Genomic DNA, 19,016 nt, shown 5'->3' on the forward strand with positions numbered 1-19,016 from the left:
AATACATATAGGGACCATCACTTGAAGAAAAGGCGATTACTTACCTGTAACTGAAGGTTCTTCAAAATGTGTTGTCCCTATTTGTATTCCAATACTTGCCCTCCGTCCCATCTGCTGCGTGCCACGCTGCTCAGCGTTAAGATGGTGACCGAGAGGGCGTCACCCCACACAGCCTCATGTAACCTCACCTGGACCACATGGCTACATACGTGTGGGTCGATGAATACTGCTACTGGAATCTTCTGGCGCATGGCGTCCTGCGCCCCCACAGTGGAATACAGATAGGGACCACACATCTCGAAGAACCTCCGGTTACAGGTAAGTAACCTCCTCTTCAAGTCTAAGAACTAGATTTTGATATCCTTAGTCATGATGAATAAGTTGTTCTTGATATATAAGCATTGTATTTTTGTAACTTAAACTACAGCTCTGGAAAGTGAAGAAAGCACTGAAAATGACAGTTATATGGAGAGGCATGAGGCCAACAATCCAGGTACAATACCTTTGCTCTTTCATAATGACTAGAGTTATGAGCTCTCTGCTCCCTCAGAGATTAGTGAACAGCTTACTTTAAAATAAAATTCAAATAAACAAAATATGAAGATGTATAATGTCTAGAAGTATACAAATGGGGGAGGGATAGCTCAGTGGTTTGTGCATTGGCCTGCTAAACCCAGGGTTGTGAGTTCAGTCCTTGAGGGGGCTGCTTAGGGATCTGGGGCAAAATCAGTACTTGGTCCTGCTAGTGAAGGCAGGGGGCTGGACTCGATGACCTTTCGGGGTCCCTTCCAGTTCTATGAGATAGGTATATCTCCATAATGCTGCTGTGTTCATCCATTTGTATAATATGATTCAATAAAAAAGTTGCAGAATTAGCTACAGAAAACCACAGATCAGTCTTCCATTATTACTGCTGGAGGATAGAAATGTTATTTGCTACTGAACTGAGAAGATTAAGACATCTTCTGCAAAACAGATAGTTCTTCGAGTGCCCAGTCCCTGTGTGTATTCCACTGTGGGGTGTAAATGCACTTCACATGCCTGAGACCAGAGAATTCTTGCAAGCAGTGTCAATTGGTCTGTCTGCACCCTTGCTCTCCTCATACACCATGGGTATATGGGGTGCTATGGACTAACCGCCTATCCAGTTCCTTTTTACCACTGCATGGCTTAGTTTGCAACTTCCAGTATCTAGAGCCCCTCTTTCTGTCTTCTTTGTCTTCAAATCTGTAAATATTTCAAAGTTTTATAGTTATTTTTACTGTAGTGTAGTGTTAGTAATTTTAAAGTATACTTAGTAACAGGTATAATCCCCACCTCAGTGAAGTGTTTAGCTTTCCCAGTATAGGATTTAGATTATCCCTAGGATACCAGATTTCAAAAATTGTCATGTCCCTGATCCTTCTCAGTCAGTGATGCTTCCACTAGGTGCAGTATCAGTCAGTCCTTTCCCACCTGGGCCTGCAGGCACAAGAACTCTGGCTTAAGAAGCAACTCAGGAAGAAAGCAATGAGGCCTCAGTTGGATCCTGCCCCCGTACATCTGCCTGAGTTATAGACGAGCGCACCTCCTAGCACAAGATCTGACACAGAAGGGGGAAACAGTAAAGTCAGGGACCCTTCACTGGGCTTCTACCATGAGAGTAAGCGCTGTTTTCATAAGCACAAGAGCAGGGCCCCACTGACAATGCAAACTCAATGTGTTATGTGAACAAGCCAGGAGGAGCACGCTCCCTAGCTTTGTCAGCAAGAATAAAGTTTTGGCAATTGTGCATCATGGAAAACCTCATTTATACAATTGCTTACTTGCCCAGGTGCTCAGAATCACTTAGCCAGTCACCTCAGCAGAAACTTCTCTCAGAATCATGAGCGATCTCTGAAGAGCGATGTGCTGAGATCCATTTTCAAGGAAGAGGCATTCTGACAGTGGACTTATTTTCAGTGAAAGACAACAAGAAATGCAGTCAGTTTTGCTCTCAAGTGGGTCTCTGTCTAAGGCTCATTAACTGATGCTTTCCATTTGAATTGGGGATCAGTCCTCATGTATGCCTTCTCTCTCCCCCCCCCCCCCCCCCCCAATACCACTCATCCCTCAGGTGATTCTCAGACTGAAGTTGGATCAGACTAACTTAATACTCATTGTGCCAGCTTGGCCAAAAGAGTGTTGCTCCTCTGACCTTTACAGTCTGTCTATTCTACCTCCCAAATTTCTTCCTCTCGTTCCTGCCTGCTGACACAACACCATGATCAGATATGGCATGTAGCTGTGAGCAATATGCACCTAACTGAGTGGATGCTACATGGTTAGATGACCCAGAAGAGCAAGCAGTGCAACAAGTTCTACTTACTAGCAGAAAACCTTCTACTAGGTTTTTCAGTTTGGTTGTTGGCAAGGGGAGTTCAGCCAACGTTAGCAAGACATTTTGGGTTACCAGTGACTTCTCAAGTCCTCAGGTCTATCGCTCAACTCACTGATGAGGGCCCACTTAACAATTTCAGCATTTCACCCTCCAATCTAAAGGGAGACATTATTTTCCATGTCTCCATGGTGGTTAGATTTCTAAAAGGTGCTGTCTTCCTCTTTCTGTCTGTTAAAGAATTGATTCCTTTGTGAGACCTCAGTACTATACTGGCTGCCCTCATGGGTTTTCCATTTGAGTCCCCAGCCAGTTGCGCGCGCTCTCTCCTTTCCCAAAAGACAGCTTTTCTTGTTGCCATAATTTCAGCAAGGAGAACTGGTGAGCGGCAGGTCTTAATGGCAGATCCTCCATATACTCAGTTTTTCAAAGGCAAGGTAACCTTAAAGTCATACCCTTAAGTTTTTGTCTACAGTGATATCACAGTTTATCTTAACCAAACAATATACCTACCTGTATTTTTTCCTAAGCCATACTCAAATGCTGATGAGCAGCATCTTCATTCCTTGGATGTGAGATGATCAAAGTTATTCTATCTGGAAAGGACTAAACTCTTTTGGGCATCGCTTTGACTTTTTTTATCTTATGCAGATCGGATGAAGGGTCAGGATGTTTCCACACAGACAATCTCCAGGTGGATTACTTCTGCATTACTACAGCATATGCGGTAGCACAGGCCACACCTCTACAGAGACTGGTGGCTTATTCTGTGAGGGCTCAAACGGCTTTTGTCATGTTTCTCAGTGACGTTTCTATATTGCATGTTTCTAGGGATGCTACCTGGTCTTCCATATATGCTTTTCGCAAGCATTACGCTATTACGACATCTAGATCAGATGGAAACTTTGTCCAGGAAGTTCTTCAGTCATTATTTAAGTAGACTCCGAGTCCCACCTCCATTGGTTACTGCTTGTGAGTCATCTATGGGGAGCATCTGTCTGCAACCACTCGAAGAAGAAAAAAGGTTATTTACCTGTACTGTAACTGTTCTTCGAGATGTGGGTGCAAACGTATATTCCACACCCCGCCTCCTGTTCCCTCTGCATTGGAGTTTTGAGAGAACTGAGGTGGTTGGGACAGCGCTGCCCTTACTAGCATAGGAGGGGGCATAAGGGCCAGAGGAAGCAAGAGCTGCCCCAACAGGTAATGCTAAGTGAAGTTCTCTGGCTTTGAGGCATTGGGCTCATGCACACCTGAGTGAAATACACATCTGCACCCACATCTCAAAGAATATCATCTACTGTACAGGGTAAGTAACCATTTTGTCTCCATCACTTAAATTTTGAGAATAGTTAGTTTTCATTCACAGATTAAAATGAGACTGATATTTCTAGTATCCAAAAACTTCCAAATGTTCCATTAACAAATATTTGAGTATGACAAAATCAATAAAAGGATGGGAGGAAAGGAAGAAACCTGGAAAACTCACCGGATGTGGGATTGTATTTTAAAAACCCACGTTTTTCACAGTTCTTTCACTTAGCAAGCCAGTCTTGCTTGCTATGGAGCTAGCAGTGGATATGTCCTGCTGGATAATGCCATTGGCTGGCGGGGAAAAAACATTTTGGTTTCACAAACAATATTGGTTGTATTGAATTTGACCAGCAGAGAATGTTTTACAATGTGGTCTTGCTCTTCTTTATGAAGTATAAAGACTTGAAAAGTGTGTTTTATCAAACCTTTTTTTCTTGCTTATGTTCTTCATTAACAGTATAAGAAATATTAACTCTGGTCTGGGCTTCCTTTGCATTTCTGGGGGACATTATTCATGGGTCTCTGTTAACTGAAGGTAGGTGGGAGTGGAGATGTTTAACTTGTAATTGATAATTCTTTTGTCCCAAATAATTATTGGGCATTAAAATAAGACCAGGGTGTGATGCTGCTTTAAGGACCTTTACCTGTTATTTAGGTTTTTAAGTGTAGTTTTGCTTTGATTTAATCAGTTTCTGTATAGGCTATTGTACAGTCAGTGGCTGAAGGGCTCAATTTTCTGTCTGCATCATGTTGAAGAGAGTGAGGGTTGTAGCTCTGAGTGCTGTGTGCTCTATTGAAGCATTTGTAGATTTGTATTAACTTTTATATTGTATAAAGAAAATTAGGAGTAAGTTTTTCATCTTTACAAGCTTAGCTTTAATCAGTGAAACTTGAGCCAACTGCAGTATACCCTTGGGCTCGACAGATCTCTTGAACCTTTGTAGCTTTCTTCTGTCAAGAATGGTATTGAAAAATGAGTTGTCTTATGATGGTTCATGTAGTATTTAGCAAAGAAATTCCAGAGCAAACTCCTCGCCTTGGGATAGTGCTTTATATTACATCTTTTTTTTTTTTTTTTCCCAGCTTCAAAAATCCTGTTGCTAGTTGTCATCTTCCTTGTATTAGATTGCAGTTAGACCTAATATCATTGGAGTTTCCTTTGAATTTTATGATAATCCTGACCTTTTTTTTCCTAACAAAGTACTGTATTTCCCCCGTCTTCTCTTTTATTTGTCTAAACCAATTATGATTTCTTCTCTCTATTAAATCTAATACAGTTTGGTGCATACAATGAATCTGAAAAGAGAACTGAGGAATATGATACCCAGGTAAGACACAATCCTGTAATATTGTTGACATGTTGGTTATTTAATCAAATATGTAGTGGGACTTATTCTCCAACAAGCAGATTGCACCTTTCAGCCTTCTGCTGGACAGCAAAAAGATAGTGTGGAGAATTAGATCAAATATTAACTTGAGTCTTCCTTACAAAAGCAGACAGAAACAAATACAATTATTGTGTTCAGTGTCCATGGAATTCATGTATTTTTTTAGGCTAGCAGGGGCGATAACAGCCTAGTCTGACCTCTTGCACAATGCAGACCATAGATTTCCACCCAGTAGTTCCTGCATCTATCCCAGTAGCTTGTGGTTGAACTAGAGTGTATTTCTTGATTTAAAGGTTATCAGTGATCAATTTTTTTTAATGTCCCTTCATTCTACAAAAACCTGTTTTGGTATGCCGTTTTAAAATAGCATTGGTGTAGGTGGTCTTGAGAGGTAAATCTTTATCATTATAATTTTGAGGTAAATCTTGAATTTTAAGTTGCTTCAGCATGTCACTGCACTTTATTGTGGCAAACCTGAAGAAATTATTTAAGTGGTATGCTCTAAGGCTAGGGATTTTTCCAGTCTGATGCACGCCAGTTGTCTTTTTGTTTTGGGGAAACATATCCTTTGGACAGATGAAGTCTGCCGTGGTTTATCTCCCCAGGGCTGGTAGCTCATGCATCAGATCTTTTTGTTACGGCAGTCCATAAGGATGAAATCTAAAGAGCCCTCAGCTGCTGACTTGGGCACTGCACATGGTCCCCACTGGTCTTTGTCAGCCTCCAAAGATTCCTCTTTAGGGCTTCAAAAGCTGACTTTGGCACTCTCCCTCTTAACTTTTTGAAAAGACTCTAGTATGGTAGCGAAAACAAATCCTTGGTAACTCGTGATATTTTGGGAGTGGTCTGGTGCTGAAAACTACAAAGGTGCCTTGGACTTCAATTACTTCCTTTGGTTCCCAGTCTCTGCCAAAGAGCTCACTGACTATGAAGTCGAAAAAGACTTTGGTCTCCAGTGCTGAGGCACTCTGTGTACTAATGTTGAGACCTTCAAATCTCATTCCAGTTCCAAAGTCTTAGTGCTGCCTTTACCTACCCTACTGCCAGGAGGTTTGGACATGCTAGTGCCAGTTACCCACACTTGTCTCCAATGCAGACTATTCCATCTTTTCTCTCCCCTGAAATGAAAGGAGAAGAGGAAACACAGTGAAACAGTATTAGCCTCTGTTACCTAGAAGTGTGATTCCACCTCTGACCAAAGCCATATTATATGTTTTCATAGTGGTAGCATTGCCTTGTTCTTTGAATAGGGGCACTGGGAGTCAGGAGACCTGGGTTCCAAGTCATTATAAAATTGCAAATAAATTTGGCTGAATATGTGAATATCTCATCATCAATTTTATTTAAGATATGCATGTAAAATGTTTAGCTGTCCTTAATTCTTACACTAAAGCTAGCCAATTCTTTTTGAACTAATCGAAGTTGTCATTAATTTGAACAGAGAATACACTGTTTTTATGCAAATGTGCATGTTAGACCATGACTGATTGTAAATTATATCTGAGTCTTCATCAGTTATGAAGACCTAGTCTGTCTGTTTTGAATGATATCATACTGTAAGATCCCTTGGAAGCATCAGAACCTACATCTCCTTCCAGTGATTGTCCATATGCACATTCCACTTCTGATATGCAAGCACTTGAGACTTTTGGCCAGCATTATCTGTACGGCATGCCTGCACCTTGAAGCTTCTCTGGTTCTCCAGCAAGGGCATGTAAGGGCAGTGTGTGTCAACTGCCATCAGTTCCTCTCAGCTGCTTCCTGACATCGATGAGACGGAGCATTTGTGGTCGGTAACACAGACCCTGCCCCACCCCACACAATCCAGCTTGTAATTGCTAGTTGTTCCTCGTTAGCCTTTTAGTTAACATAGATGATTTTCTGCCTGTTAACCAAAAAAACCTTACAATGACTGTAAGAACTGCCCTTCATGCGAAAGAACTATGCCCATCAATGAGTACTAGAAATGCCTCTGTTGTCTTGGAGAGTCATACATCCCAAGGAAGTGTTCCACTTGCAAATCTTTTATTTCAAGGATATGTGAGGTCAGAGAGGCAAGGCTTCAGGTATTCCTTCTGAATGAATCTGAGACCTGCCTTGGATCAGGCTGTCTAGACCTCTCTCTGTGAGATCCAGCACCAAAGAGCACAAACATTGGTTCGTTTTCATATGCATATGAGCATTTCATGGGAGAGAAGCAGCATTCTGATCAATCCCAGAGTACAAGGATCTCCAAGAGCAGATCACCCACCAGCGGTTGCTTGAGAAGATCCCCCTCTGCATCAAACTGTCAAGATGCCTCAACTCAATGAGGTTTCCACAGAAGGTCACTCAGTTTAAGACACTGACTCAGAGACTAGCCATCATGAGATATCTAGCACCAATTACATCACTGACTGCTTTGGACTTAACGGCAGCACTGCAAACCATGAGCACCACAACCTACCACTTTTACATTGGCACTCTCTGGACTGACAATTTCTGTCACCAGGTGGTCCAAGCACTCCACAACTGCAGCTAGCACTGACAGGATTCATGGCATTGAGAGGTCTAGAGCTTCTACAGGAGCTAGAGTCTCCACCTCGCTCCTGTTAGCAGGATTGTACCCATGGCACTATCCACGTCTGCACCGCCACTGATAACACCAAGGCCCTCTGCACACCACCTCTGGATCTACTTTTGTAGGGTCAGAGGAGATGGATCAGCAACACACCACCTCTCCTCCAGCCTCCACTCCGCTGTTGTGTGTGTCCTGCAGGAGTACATGGGGCTGCTCCAGAGACAGACATTGGGACTCAAACTGATCCCAACCCTCCTGGTTTCTGACACCATGGCTATGTAGAACTTACCAGATCAACATATGGTCATACTGGGGCTCCTGGGCCATCCTGAGAAGCTTGCAACTAGGCGGACAGACTTTTATGTCCCCAGGACATCCCATCCACAGATACAGTCCCCCTAGCTGCACCTTCTCTTTTACCACTGCAGCCCTCCCTAGTTCCAGAGTATAAACAGTGAGAAGACACTCCTCCACAAACAGGGTTCCAGCTGGTGATGGCTCTGTTATCTTCCTCTCCAAACAAGTTGTCTCCTCATTTGGGTCTCCAACCTGATGTTCTGAAGGTGTTCCAAGGCCTTTTAAAGAGGATAGGGGAGGCACTTTAAATGCCAGGACTCAACATGTGTGTGTTGATATCCTGCAGTCTACGGCTTCTGGGAGAGTGGCTTTATTCACAGGGTATATAATGGACTCATCCAGGTGCTGTGGTATATCCCTGCAGCAGTACCCACACCTCTCAAAAGGGGGACAGAAAATAACAAGTTCTACCCAAGGGTGCTGAATATTTTTATACGCATCCTGTTCTGTCATCTCTGGTAGTTACATTGGCTAATGAGAAAGCAAGATAAAACAGGGCGACAGCAAAGGAGGGAGAACCAAAAAGATTAGGTTCATTTGGCAGAAAATCTAATCAGCAAGCATGCAGTTCTGGCTTGCTAATTATCAAGCCCTAATGTTGAGGTAAGATTTTTTTTGTATCTTTGAGAAATTCACTGTTTTTCACAAATAACAGTCTGACTGATTTCCAGAAAGAGCTTGCTTCTCTGATCACAGCAGGGCAGTTAGTGGTAAAACCAATCTCCAGGCAGCTCTGGATACAGCTGATATCACTTCCCGCTCTATGGGAAGAGTTTCAAAGGGATCTCACAAAACTGGGTGACCGGGCAATAAAATGGCAGATGAAATTCAGTGTTGATTAAATGCAAAGTTATGCACATTGGAAAACATAATCCCAACTGAACATACAAAATGATGGGGTCTAAATTAGCTATTACCACTCAAGAAAGAGATCTTGGTGTCATCGTGTATAGTTTTATGAAACTGTGCTTAATGTGCAATGGCAGTCAAAAAAAACTTAATGTTAGGAACCATTAGGAAGGGGATAGATGGATTATAAGACATGAAATATCATAATGACACTATATAAATCCATGGTATGGTGTTAGCCAAGATGGTCAGGGACACTGAGTGTCCCTAAATCTCTGACAGCCAGAAACTGAGAATGGACAACAAGGGATGTATGACTCAATAATTGCTTTATTCTGTTAATTTCCTCTGAAGCATCTGGCACCGTTCTTATTGCCGCAGCCACAATTATGCATAGGTCATCGTGGCTGCAAGGGTCTGGATTTCCCAGAGAAGTTGAATACACTGTGGAGGATCTTCTGTTCGAAGGGGCTGAACTTCTTAGTGCCACAGCAGATGAGGCCTCAAGGGTGGAATTGCTGGGGGTGTACACTCTGGCCCCTAAAAGAAAGCATTACTGAAAGCAGAGATGCACCATAAAAGTCTGAGCTCACTATCCCATGTCTTCCACCAAAGATCTAGCAAGTCTCCAATGAAAAAAACGACACTTTCACAGGAGAAGGTCACAGGACCCAACCATCTTACACACATACACGTACGCACTGGTCACAAAAGCATCAGTTTTGACAGCCTGGTCAGAGGTGTATTCATTCCCCTAATTCTGAAGTCTACCCCTCTTTTGGGGAATTGTCTTTCTTCTTTGAGTGATTGCTCATGTGTATTCCACAATAGGTGTGTGTGCTCACCACGTGCACCGGTGCCGGAAGTTTTTCCGCTAGCAGTACCCGTAGGGGAGCGCCCTAGCCACCCCTGGAATGGTGCCTCCATGGCATGGTATAAGGGGTGCTGCGCACTCCCCCCACCCTCAGTTCCTTCTTGCCGCCAGTGAAGGTGCTTCAGAATGGCTCTGCTCTAGCTCGTCCCCAGAACTGCTTGTTCGTTCAGTGTATGGTACCTGTAGTTAGTTAAAAGCAACAGAGGGTCCTGTGGCACCTTTGAGACTAACAGAAGTATTGGGAGCATAAGCTTTCGTGGGTAAGAACCTCACTTCTTCAGTTAGTTAGTTAGTTGTTTAGTTAGTTTAAGTTAGCTAGAGCGCACGGGCCAGGGCATGCCCCGTGCCCCGGGTTTTAAGTCATGCGACACTTGTAGGCGATCTATGCTAGTGAGTGATCTGCATGCGGACTGTTTACGCTGTTTGGGGGAAACCCATCTCAGTGATTGCTGCAAGATTTGCAAGTCGTTTAAGCCTCGGACCAAGAGAGAAAGGGACATTAGGCTCCAAGCTATTCTGATGAAGTCGGTGCTGACCGCGGCTCCGGCACGCCGCTCCGAGTCGGCACTGGGCACCACGGTGTTGGTGCACGGCAACCCTTCAGTGCCATTGACTAGTTGGCACCACTCCCTGTCCATGGGGCATGCCAAGAAAGCTAGGAAGAAGCCTTCTTCGCCGCAGCACTGGAGTAAACCAGGGACAGAGGCTAAACTCATGTCGGCAGTCCTTGATCCCCTCCAGACTCTAGGCCTCCAACACAAGTTGAGCGGAGTAGCCCAGCCTATTCAGAGCAGGCCTCCCCAGATGTCCAGATGCCCTCCATACCAGAGGCCCTGCAGGCGGCCCGGGATGTTATGTCCATGCCGGTACCAGGAACACCACTAATGTTGGCCCCGCACTCCAGAGGCAAGCCACCGCTGGGATCTCCGCAGTCACCCCCAGCTCGGTACCGGTCTCGGGAACGTTCTCGATGCTGTTTGCCGCTCAGCGATCATTCAGGGCAAAGTCCACGTGTATCGCCCTCGAAGCCCACCAGGCTGGCTGACTGGGTTCTGTCTGACCGAGACTCTTGGCACCGCTCCGCCTCGAGAAGCAAGCACTGACTGGACCGAGGCAGACGACACCAGCGGGCCTCTTCTCGGAGGGGCTATCACAGCTGGTCACAGCACGAACGTCGACATCATTCCCATTCATCGTCCCGCTCCAGGACTCCGCCACAGCACTGCCTCTGCAGCCCCGGGCACCAATCGCCAGCATCTCGCCGTTGCGGGTCTGCCCACTGGAGCCGATCTCAGAGCAGCTGTTACCGACGGTACCAGTCCTCCACGTCGGGATCGCGGTCCTGTGGTCGGCATCGCTCCCGGCGCCGCCACTCCTCCTGGTCCAGGGACAGCAGCAGGTCGTATGTCAGCCCGGCCTCTTTTCGTAGTTGTCCATCGAACAGCCAGCTCCGCCGGTGCCACAGTAGGTGCAGTAGTGCCAGGCCCCGTGGCCGGCCCAATGGTACCAGTGAGCACTGTGTCCCCTGATGCAGCACCCGGCGGGGAATCGCTCAGTGGCCGGAGCCTCAGAAGGGCCATCGGCCTCCCTCTCCAGACCCCCGAGGAAGGAGTGGTGGGATGTACTTCCTTGGCATCATGCCCGGAGACCAACCAGGTGGTGGACCCTCTCGTGCCAGTGGAAATACAAAGTACCATGCTGGCCTCCTCACCCTCCCCAGATGAGGCGATTAAGGCCCCTCCTCCCTCCGTCCCACAGGAGGACTTTAGGGCCTATCAAGAACTCTTAAAAAGGGTGGCACCAAGCAGAGGAGATGGAGGAGCCCTCGGACTCCCTGTTTAATGTTCTGTCCTCCTCGGCACTGGGCAGCGTGGCCTTGCCTCTCCATGAGGGGGTGGCAAACTCAAGTATTTTGTACCCGCCGAGGGGCATGAATACTTATACACCCAACCTACTCCTAACTCCCTGGTGGTCAAGTCAGTCAAACACAGGGAGTGGCAGGGCCAGCCAGCCCCTACCCCAAAAAATAAAGATTCAAGGAGGCTGGACTCATTTGGAAGACAAATGTATTTGTCCTTGAGCTTCCAGTTATGGGTGGTGAACCACCAGGCTCTCCTGGGCCGGTATGAGTTCAATCTGTGGGGCTCCCTGCCCAAGTTCAAGGACTTCCTCCAGGCGTGCAACAGGAAGGAGTTCAAAGCGCTGGTGAAGGACGGTACAGTGGTTTCCAGGGCAACCCTGCAGGCAGCTTCGGATGCAGCGGACACGGCCACGTGGTCCATGGCCTCAGGTGTCCATGAGAAGGGCGTTGTGGCTCCTGCTCTCTGGGCTGTCCAGCAAGGCGCAGACCTCCCTGCAGGACCTCCCGTTTGATGGCAAAGCTGTTTGTGGAACTAATAGATACAAAGCTGCATGGCCTGAAAGACTCCCACACGACCCTGTAGACTCTGGGTCTCTATGTTCTGGCTCCGGCTAAACCTAAATTCAAGCCACAGCAGACTCCCGCTCAGGCCACCCATTCAAAATACGAGACTACTTATAAGAAGTCATGGGACTATAAGAGGCTGTCACAGAGACAGTCTCAGCCTACCCCCAGCCTGGGTCCTCCAGGGGCAAGCGGGGAAGAGGCAATTTTGACGGGATGCCTGGGTGCACCCTGCCAGTTCTCATCAGGGATCCACCCTCAATAAAGCTTCCCTTCTCCAATCAGTTGTATGCTTTCCTCCCGGAGTGGTCGTGGCTGACCTCGGATCGATGGGTCCTCAACACCATCTCCTGGGGATACACCTTCTAGTTTACTTCCCACCCCTCGCCCCCATCCCTCCTGGGGGACCCCTCAATCTGCAGGACGCGTACTTCCACATTTATATACTCGAGGGGCACAGACGCTTCCTCCGTTTCATGGTGGGGCAGGAACACTACCAATTTACGATCCTCCCATTTGGCCTGTCCACTGCCCCCAGGGTATTCACGAAATGTATGTCGGTGGTGGCGGCCTACCTCAAGTGCCGGGGGGTCTAGATCTTCCCCTATCTGGATGACTGGTTGGTCAAGGGCAGCTCCTGGTCACAGGTGTGGGATCACGTGGCACTCTTTCTGTCCACGTGCACCACTTTGGGCCTGTTGGTAAACAACACCAAGTCCACATTAGTCCCGGTACAATGCATAGAGTTTATCGGGGCGGTCCTGGACGCCTCATTGGCCAGAGCCTCCCTCCCACCGGACAGGTTCGAGACCCTGAGGGGGCTTATCGACACGGTCACAAGGTTTCCGGTGACAACAGCCAGAGTGTACCTCCACCTCTTGGGTCATATATCGGCATGCACGTATGTGGTCCGTCACGCCAGACTCAGGATGAGGCCCCTGCAGCTCTGGTTAGCCTCTGAGTTCTCCCAGGCCAGGGACGGGATGGACAAAGACCTCACGGTGCCCGAGCCAGTGATCACCTCCCTACGGTGGTGGTCCTCCCTGAGCAATATGCTCCAAGGGGTCCCGTTCAGGGGCAGGGCCCCATCGCTGGAGCTAGTATCCGATGTGTCGGACCTGGCATGGGGGGCCCATGTGGGGAATGTTCAGACCCAAGGTCTGTAGTCAGCTGACCATCCACATAAACGTCAAGGAGCTCAGAGTGGTATGGCTGGCATTCATGGCTTTCCGCTCGCACCTGAAGGACCAGGTGGTCAGGGTCCTCATGGACAACACGGCCTCAGTGTTCTACATCAACAGGCAAGGCAGGGCCCGATCCTCTGCCGCGAATCCCTCAGCCTGTGGGACTGCTGTATAGCCCACGACATCTGCCTGTAGGCCTTCCATCTGCCGGGCACCTGGAACAGATTGCTTGAGCAGGGACTTCTCCTCTCAGTACGAGTGGCCTGACCACCTAGAGGTGGTGCACAGACTTTTCCAAGTGTGGGGAACTCCCCAGGTGGACCTGTTTGTGACTCGACAGAACCATCGCTGTCCCCGGTTCTGGCAAAGTGGTCTCGGTTTTCCAGATGAGCGGACAAGCGGGGCGTTTCCCCGGTGGCCGCCCTGATCCAGCTTATTCTGGATTACCTCCTTCATCTTAGAGCCCAGGATCTGGTGCCCTCATCAGTCAAGGTGCACTTGGCAGCCATATCGGCTTTCCATCCACCGGTGCAGGGCCACACGGTATTCTCCCATGGTATGACTGGCCAATTCCTTAAGGGGTTGGATCGTCTCTTCCCATATGTTAGGCCCCTAGTCCCACCGTGGGACCTAAACCTGGTGTTGGCTCGTCTCACGGGGCCCCCGTTTGAACCGCTAGCCATGTGCTCCTGGTCACACCTCTCGTGGAAGTTGGCCTTCCTGGTTGCGATCACATCGGCTAGGCGGGTCTCGGAACTCAGGGCCTTGACCACCAAGCCCCCGTACACGGTGTTTCATAAAGATAAGGTCCAGCTCCACTTACACCCTTCGTTCCTCCCGAAGGTGGTCGCTGTGTACCACATGAGTCAGGACATTTTTCTGCTGGTCCTCTGCCCCAAGCTCCATGCCTCCAGGGAGGAGCGCCACCTCCACATGCTGGATGTGAGACGGGCTCTGGTTTTTTACCTGGAGCGGACTAAGCTGTTCAGAAAGTCCTCGCAACTGTTCATCGCCTTGGCCGAGCGTATGAAAGGTCAGCTAATCTCCATTCAGCGATTCTCCAACTGGATCAACCCATGCATCTGTACCTGTTATGACCTGGTCGTAATCCCTCCGCCACCAATTGTGAAGGCACACTCAACTAGGGGGCAGGCCTCGTTGGCTGCCTTTTTGGCCCATGTCCCCCTTCAGGACATAGAGCTGCCATGTGGTCTTCAGTTCACACATTCACCTCACATTATGCAGTTGTCTCTCAGACCAGGGAGCACGCTGGGTTCAGCAGGGCCGTTCTCCATCCCAAGAGTTTCTAAACTCCTTCCCACCTCCAGCAGATATAGCTTGGAATCACCTATTGTGGAATACACATAAGCAATCACTCGAAGAAGAAAAGACAGTTACTTTTCCGTAACTGATGTTCTTCGAGATGTGTTGCTCATGTCTATTCCACATCCCGTCCTCCTTCCCCTCTCTGAGTTGTCTGGCAAGAAAGAACTGAGGGTGGCGGGGAGCGCGCAGCACCCCTTATACCATGCCATGGAGGTGCCACTCCAGGGGTCGCTGCGGTGCTCTCCTCTGAGTACTGCTAGGGGAAAAGCTTGGGGGGCTCACCTCAGGGAGCACCATACCCAAGGCCTGTGGAGCGCATCCCAACTAGCTCTGCACATCAATGTTCGGGAGCTCATGGCAATACGCCTAGCCTGTCAGGCATTTCTCGGTCTCCTTCATGGCCGCTGCGTGTTAGTCCTCACAGACAACACCATGGCCATGTTCTATATTAACAAGCAAGGAGGAGCCCGGTTGTCTCCCCTATGCCAAGAGGCCATTCGCCTGTGGGAGTTCTGCATTGCCCACTCGATACATCTCATGGCATTGTTCCTCCCTGGAGTCCAGAACACTCTGGCGGACCATCTCAGCAGATCCTTCCAGACACACAAGTGGTCGATTCGCCCGGACATCATCTATTCCATCTTCCAGAGGTGGGGATTTCCCCAGGTTGACCTATTCCCCTCATACTCAAGTATCTCCTGTCCCTGAGACAGCAGGGCTTGGCGATATCGTCAGTCAGAGTTCACCTGGCCGCTATATCGGCGTTCCACCCAGGAGAACACGCTTCCTCGGTCTTCTCTAACCCGATGGTTGTCAGATTCCTCAAGGGCTTAGACCGGCTATACCCACAGCAGCTCCAACCCGTTCCGGCGTGGGATCTTAACCTGGTTCTCTCCAAGCTCACAGGGCCCCCGTTCGAGCCATTGGCTACCTGCTCACTCCTTCACCTATCTTGGAAGACAGTCTTCCTCGTAGCCATCACTTCAGCAAGACGTGTTTCTGAACTCAGGGCGCTCACGCCTGAACCTCCGTATACAATCTTCCATAAAGACAAAGTGCAGCTTCGCCCCCACTCTGCCTTTCTTCCCAAGGTGGTATCAGCTTTTCATGTGAACCAGGATATATTCCTCCCGGTCTTTCATCCTAAGCCACACTCCACGCGTCAAGACCAGCATATGCACTCCTTGAATGTGCGCAGGGCCCTTGCTTTCTATATTGAACGTACGAAACCATTCCGAAAGACGACGCAACTTTTTGTTGCAGTAGCCGACCGGATGAAGGGCCTACTGGTCTCCTCCCAACGTCTCTCCTCTTGGATCACGTCCTGCATTCGTGCTTGTTACGACCTGGCTGGTGTCCCGACTCCGCGCCTCACCGCTCACTCCACGAGGGCCCAAGCCTCCTCGACTGCCTTCCTGGCTCAAGTTCCGATCCAGGATATTTGTACAGCTGCAGTTTGGTCATCAGTCCACACCTTCGCCGCTCACTACGCGCTTGTACAGCAATCCAGAGACGATGCGGCATTCGGATCAGCGGTTTTGCACACGGCAATGTCTCACTCCGACCCCACCGCCTAGGTAAGGCTTGCTAGTCACCTAATTGGAATCGATATGAACAAGCACTCGAAGAAGAAAAGACGGTTACTCACCTTTGTAACTGTTGTTCTTCGAGATGTGTTGCTCATATCCATTCCAAACCCACTCCCCTTCCCCACTGTCGGAGTAGCCGGCAAGAAGGAACTGAGGGGGCGCTGGGTCGGCTGTGGTATATATTCAGCGCCATGAAGGCGCCACTCCAGGGGGCTCCACAGCCGACCCACCAGGTGTTGCTAGGGTAGAAAACTTCTCCGATCGTGCACACGGCACGCACACACACCTAATTGGAATGGATATGAGCAACACATCTCGAAGAACAACAGTTACAAAGGTGAGTAACCGTCTTTTCTTATTGTGACATAGTGAAAAGAGATCTGCCTGCTGTGTTAAAGGTTCATTCTGCTACAGCCCAAGCAGCCTCAATAACTTCCCTGAATGCCTCTATTTTAGACATTTAAGGTGGCCACCTAGAGTTCTATCCACATATTTACCACGCACTAGTCACTTAGGGAGGCATCTCACCCGTGTCTCTTCTCCTAGACTCCAAGTTCCTACCTACAGTGTCATGGTCCAATGCTTGGGAGTTATCGTTAGACAATTTCCCAAAGCAGAATGGGAAGTTAATTACCTATACAGTAAAGTGGAGTGCTTTGAGATGTGTTGGTCATATGCACGATCCCTAGCCTACCCTCCATGCCCTCTAACTGCTGTTGAGGGAACTGATAGTGATATTGCATTCTGTCCTTATATGCTGTTGCGGTGGTGCACAAGGAGAATCAGGGTGCATGTGCACCATAGAAATACTGCTGGCCGGGGAGCATACGCACAGTACAAATACTGCTGGCCAAAAGTGTCTGGTCTTGCACGCATGAGGTGCATGTACACCAAAAGTGGAATGTGGACAATGCATCTCAAACTCCAGTTACTATATAGGTAAGTAACTTCCCAATTCAGAGTGTTCTGTGCCTCAGCAATGCACTTCAGACAAAGTGGACTCCTGTGTGTAGTGAATTGCACAAATGCCTTTAGACTTTGCACGCACGTGGTGAGACTGGGGTTTTCTGAAACATTATATTATATTGGAAACCAGTATTTTCTTCAGTTGTCTAATGTGACTTGCCTGGCTGATCTCAGTTAATGCTTGTGTTTGCTTACTGGCAGGTGTTTCAGCTTGATGTCATTCCTCTGTTCTTTTGACATCCTAGGGAAGTGAGATTTTCTTTCTGCTTCTAACTTTGATAATTTATAGTTAAGCTTATTACTTGACTTTCAGTCAACCTAAGGTTGCTCAAACTCTTGAAACAGTATTTCTTAGGCTCTCTTTCAGGTGCCGTATTCCTGCATTCTATGAGATTACCTCATTCTCTGACTTACCTTGGCCAAGGTTTGTCCCAGAGATTTTTTTCTAGTTGGCATATTGTTTCTGTATCAAGTCTTCCATTGAAGATAGTTGTCCAGATCACTTCTTTCCAGTATGTAGCATAGAGTTGAGATTTGTATCTTGCTTCTAGCTCAGAAATCCACGCTTCTTGCATCCTGGACAAGTTCTAAAGATTTTTGATTTATTCCCTAACATTTGTGCAGGAGATGAATTGGTGCACTTGTTGGTGTTATAGTTCTTTCTCTAAGAGAAGGCGTTTCTTTGGTGTCAATGACACTTTTGGTTTAAAAAAAAAAACCTACAAAAAGTCACGTAAGTGACTTTAACTGGTGGTACCTAATGTCCTCTTCATGTTTATTCTTCACAGGTATTCTGATGAGGGTATTTGGTGAACTAACCCTTTTTCAAGGCTCATCTTCGGCATTTGAAGCTCCTGTTACAGATACTGCAACTACACAGTGTCTTTGGGAACCATATTGTATTAAGTTTATGAATGTTTTATTTTATCATTGTATGCAACTCCATGTGGGGAGGGTTACCACAGCTCCGCCAAGAACTAAAAACAATAGGGAGTGATTACTACAGTCCCTGAGAATTGTCATCAAATCCAGAGAAGTACGAAACTACATGGTGGTTTACATATACTGGTTCAGACTGCATTTTCCAGATACTAGGAAAAGGGCTTTTGGTATATTCAGGCTGAGTTTGGGGATGCTGTCTTGCTTTTGATTCAATGGACAGGATTTCACCAATCCTTGCCGAAAGTTTGGAAGACTGTCTAATTAAGGCCCCAAGAGATTGATTAATGAGTCCTGGTATATGGAGTGAGCGTATCAGGACTTTTAAAAATGTGTTCTCCGTGTACTTTTTATGTCCTTAAAATAAATGTACTCTGCTGAGAAGGAGTTGTGTGATCACTGATAAAAACAGTGTCATAGCCATGCACAGAGGCTGGCCGTTAGGTAGACTGGCTTGCTGGGGATATCACAGTATATAATGGGGCTCCTGAGACTTAAAAACCCAAATCAGGAGGAGGAGATGCAGGTCTCAGCTCGAGAGGTGACAACTGTGAACCTAAAACCTTAAGTGGGACAACAGAGTGGAAAATATAGGTGCAGTTATTGCTAGTGCTGCTGTTCCTGAGCCTCCCATGTTTCTGTATCAGCGTAGATTGTAGAATATTGACTCAGCAGACCTTGATGTTAATCATAAGGAAAGACCATAGGCTCAATTCAGTGGCGAAGGCTCGGCCAGGTTTATTGTCAACAGAGCAGGTTATCAGTGCCCCGGCTCGCTGGTTACAGGTACATTAACATGTATATGCCAGTGACAAGTTATCAACTCAATAAATATAACATTTTCCCTAGGCCAATACAAATATACTCCTCCTATTACTCCTCTTTTTTA

General features: G+C 47.5%; 1 protein-coding gene across 2 annotated transcripts in view; it reads left to right on the forward strand.

Annotated features, from left to right (window-relative positions):
* Nucleotides 1-19,016, forward strand: part of CLPTM1L (CLPTM1 like) — an 89,993-nt gene that overhangs the window by 53,062 nt on the left and 17,915 nt on the right. Inside the window, exons 10-11 of one of the 2 annotated variants that reach the window (XM_034761481.1) lie at nucleotides 428-493; nucleotides 4,948-4,998. In XM_034761481.1, the coding sequence (XP_034617372.1) occupies nucleotides 428-493; nucleotides 4,948-4,998 (117 nt within the window). The remainder of the gene's footprint in view (nucleotides 1-427; nucleotides 494-4,947; nucleotides 4,999-19,016) is intronic. The other variant, XM_034761482.1, reaches the window with a different exon arrangement.

This window comes from Trachemys scripta, chromosome 2 (assembly GCF_013100865.1).
Source record: "Trachemys scripta elegans isolate TJP31775 chromosome 2, CAS_Tse_1.0, whole genome shotgun sequence".
Lineage (NCBI taxonomy): Eukaryota > Metazoa > Chordata > Testudines > Emydidae > Trachemys > Trachemys scripta.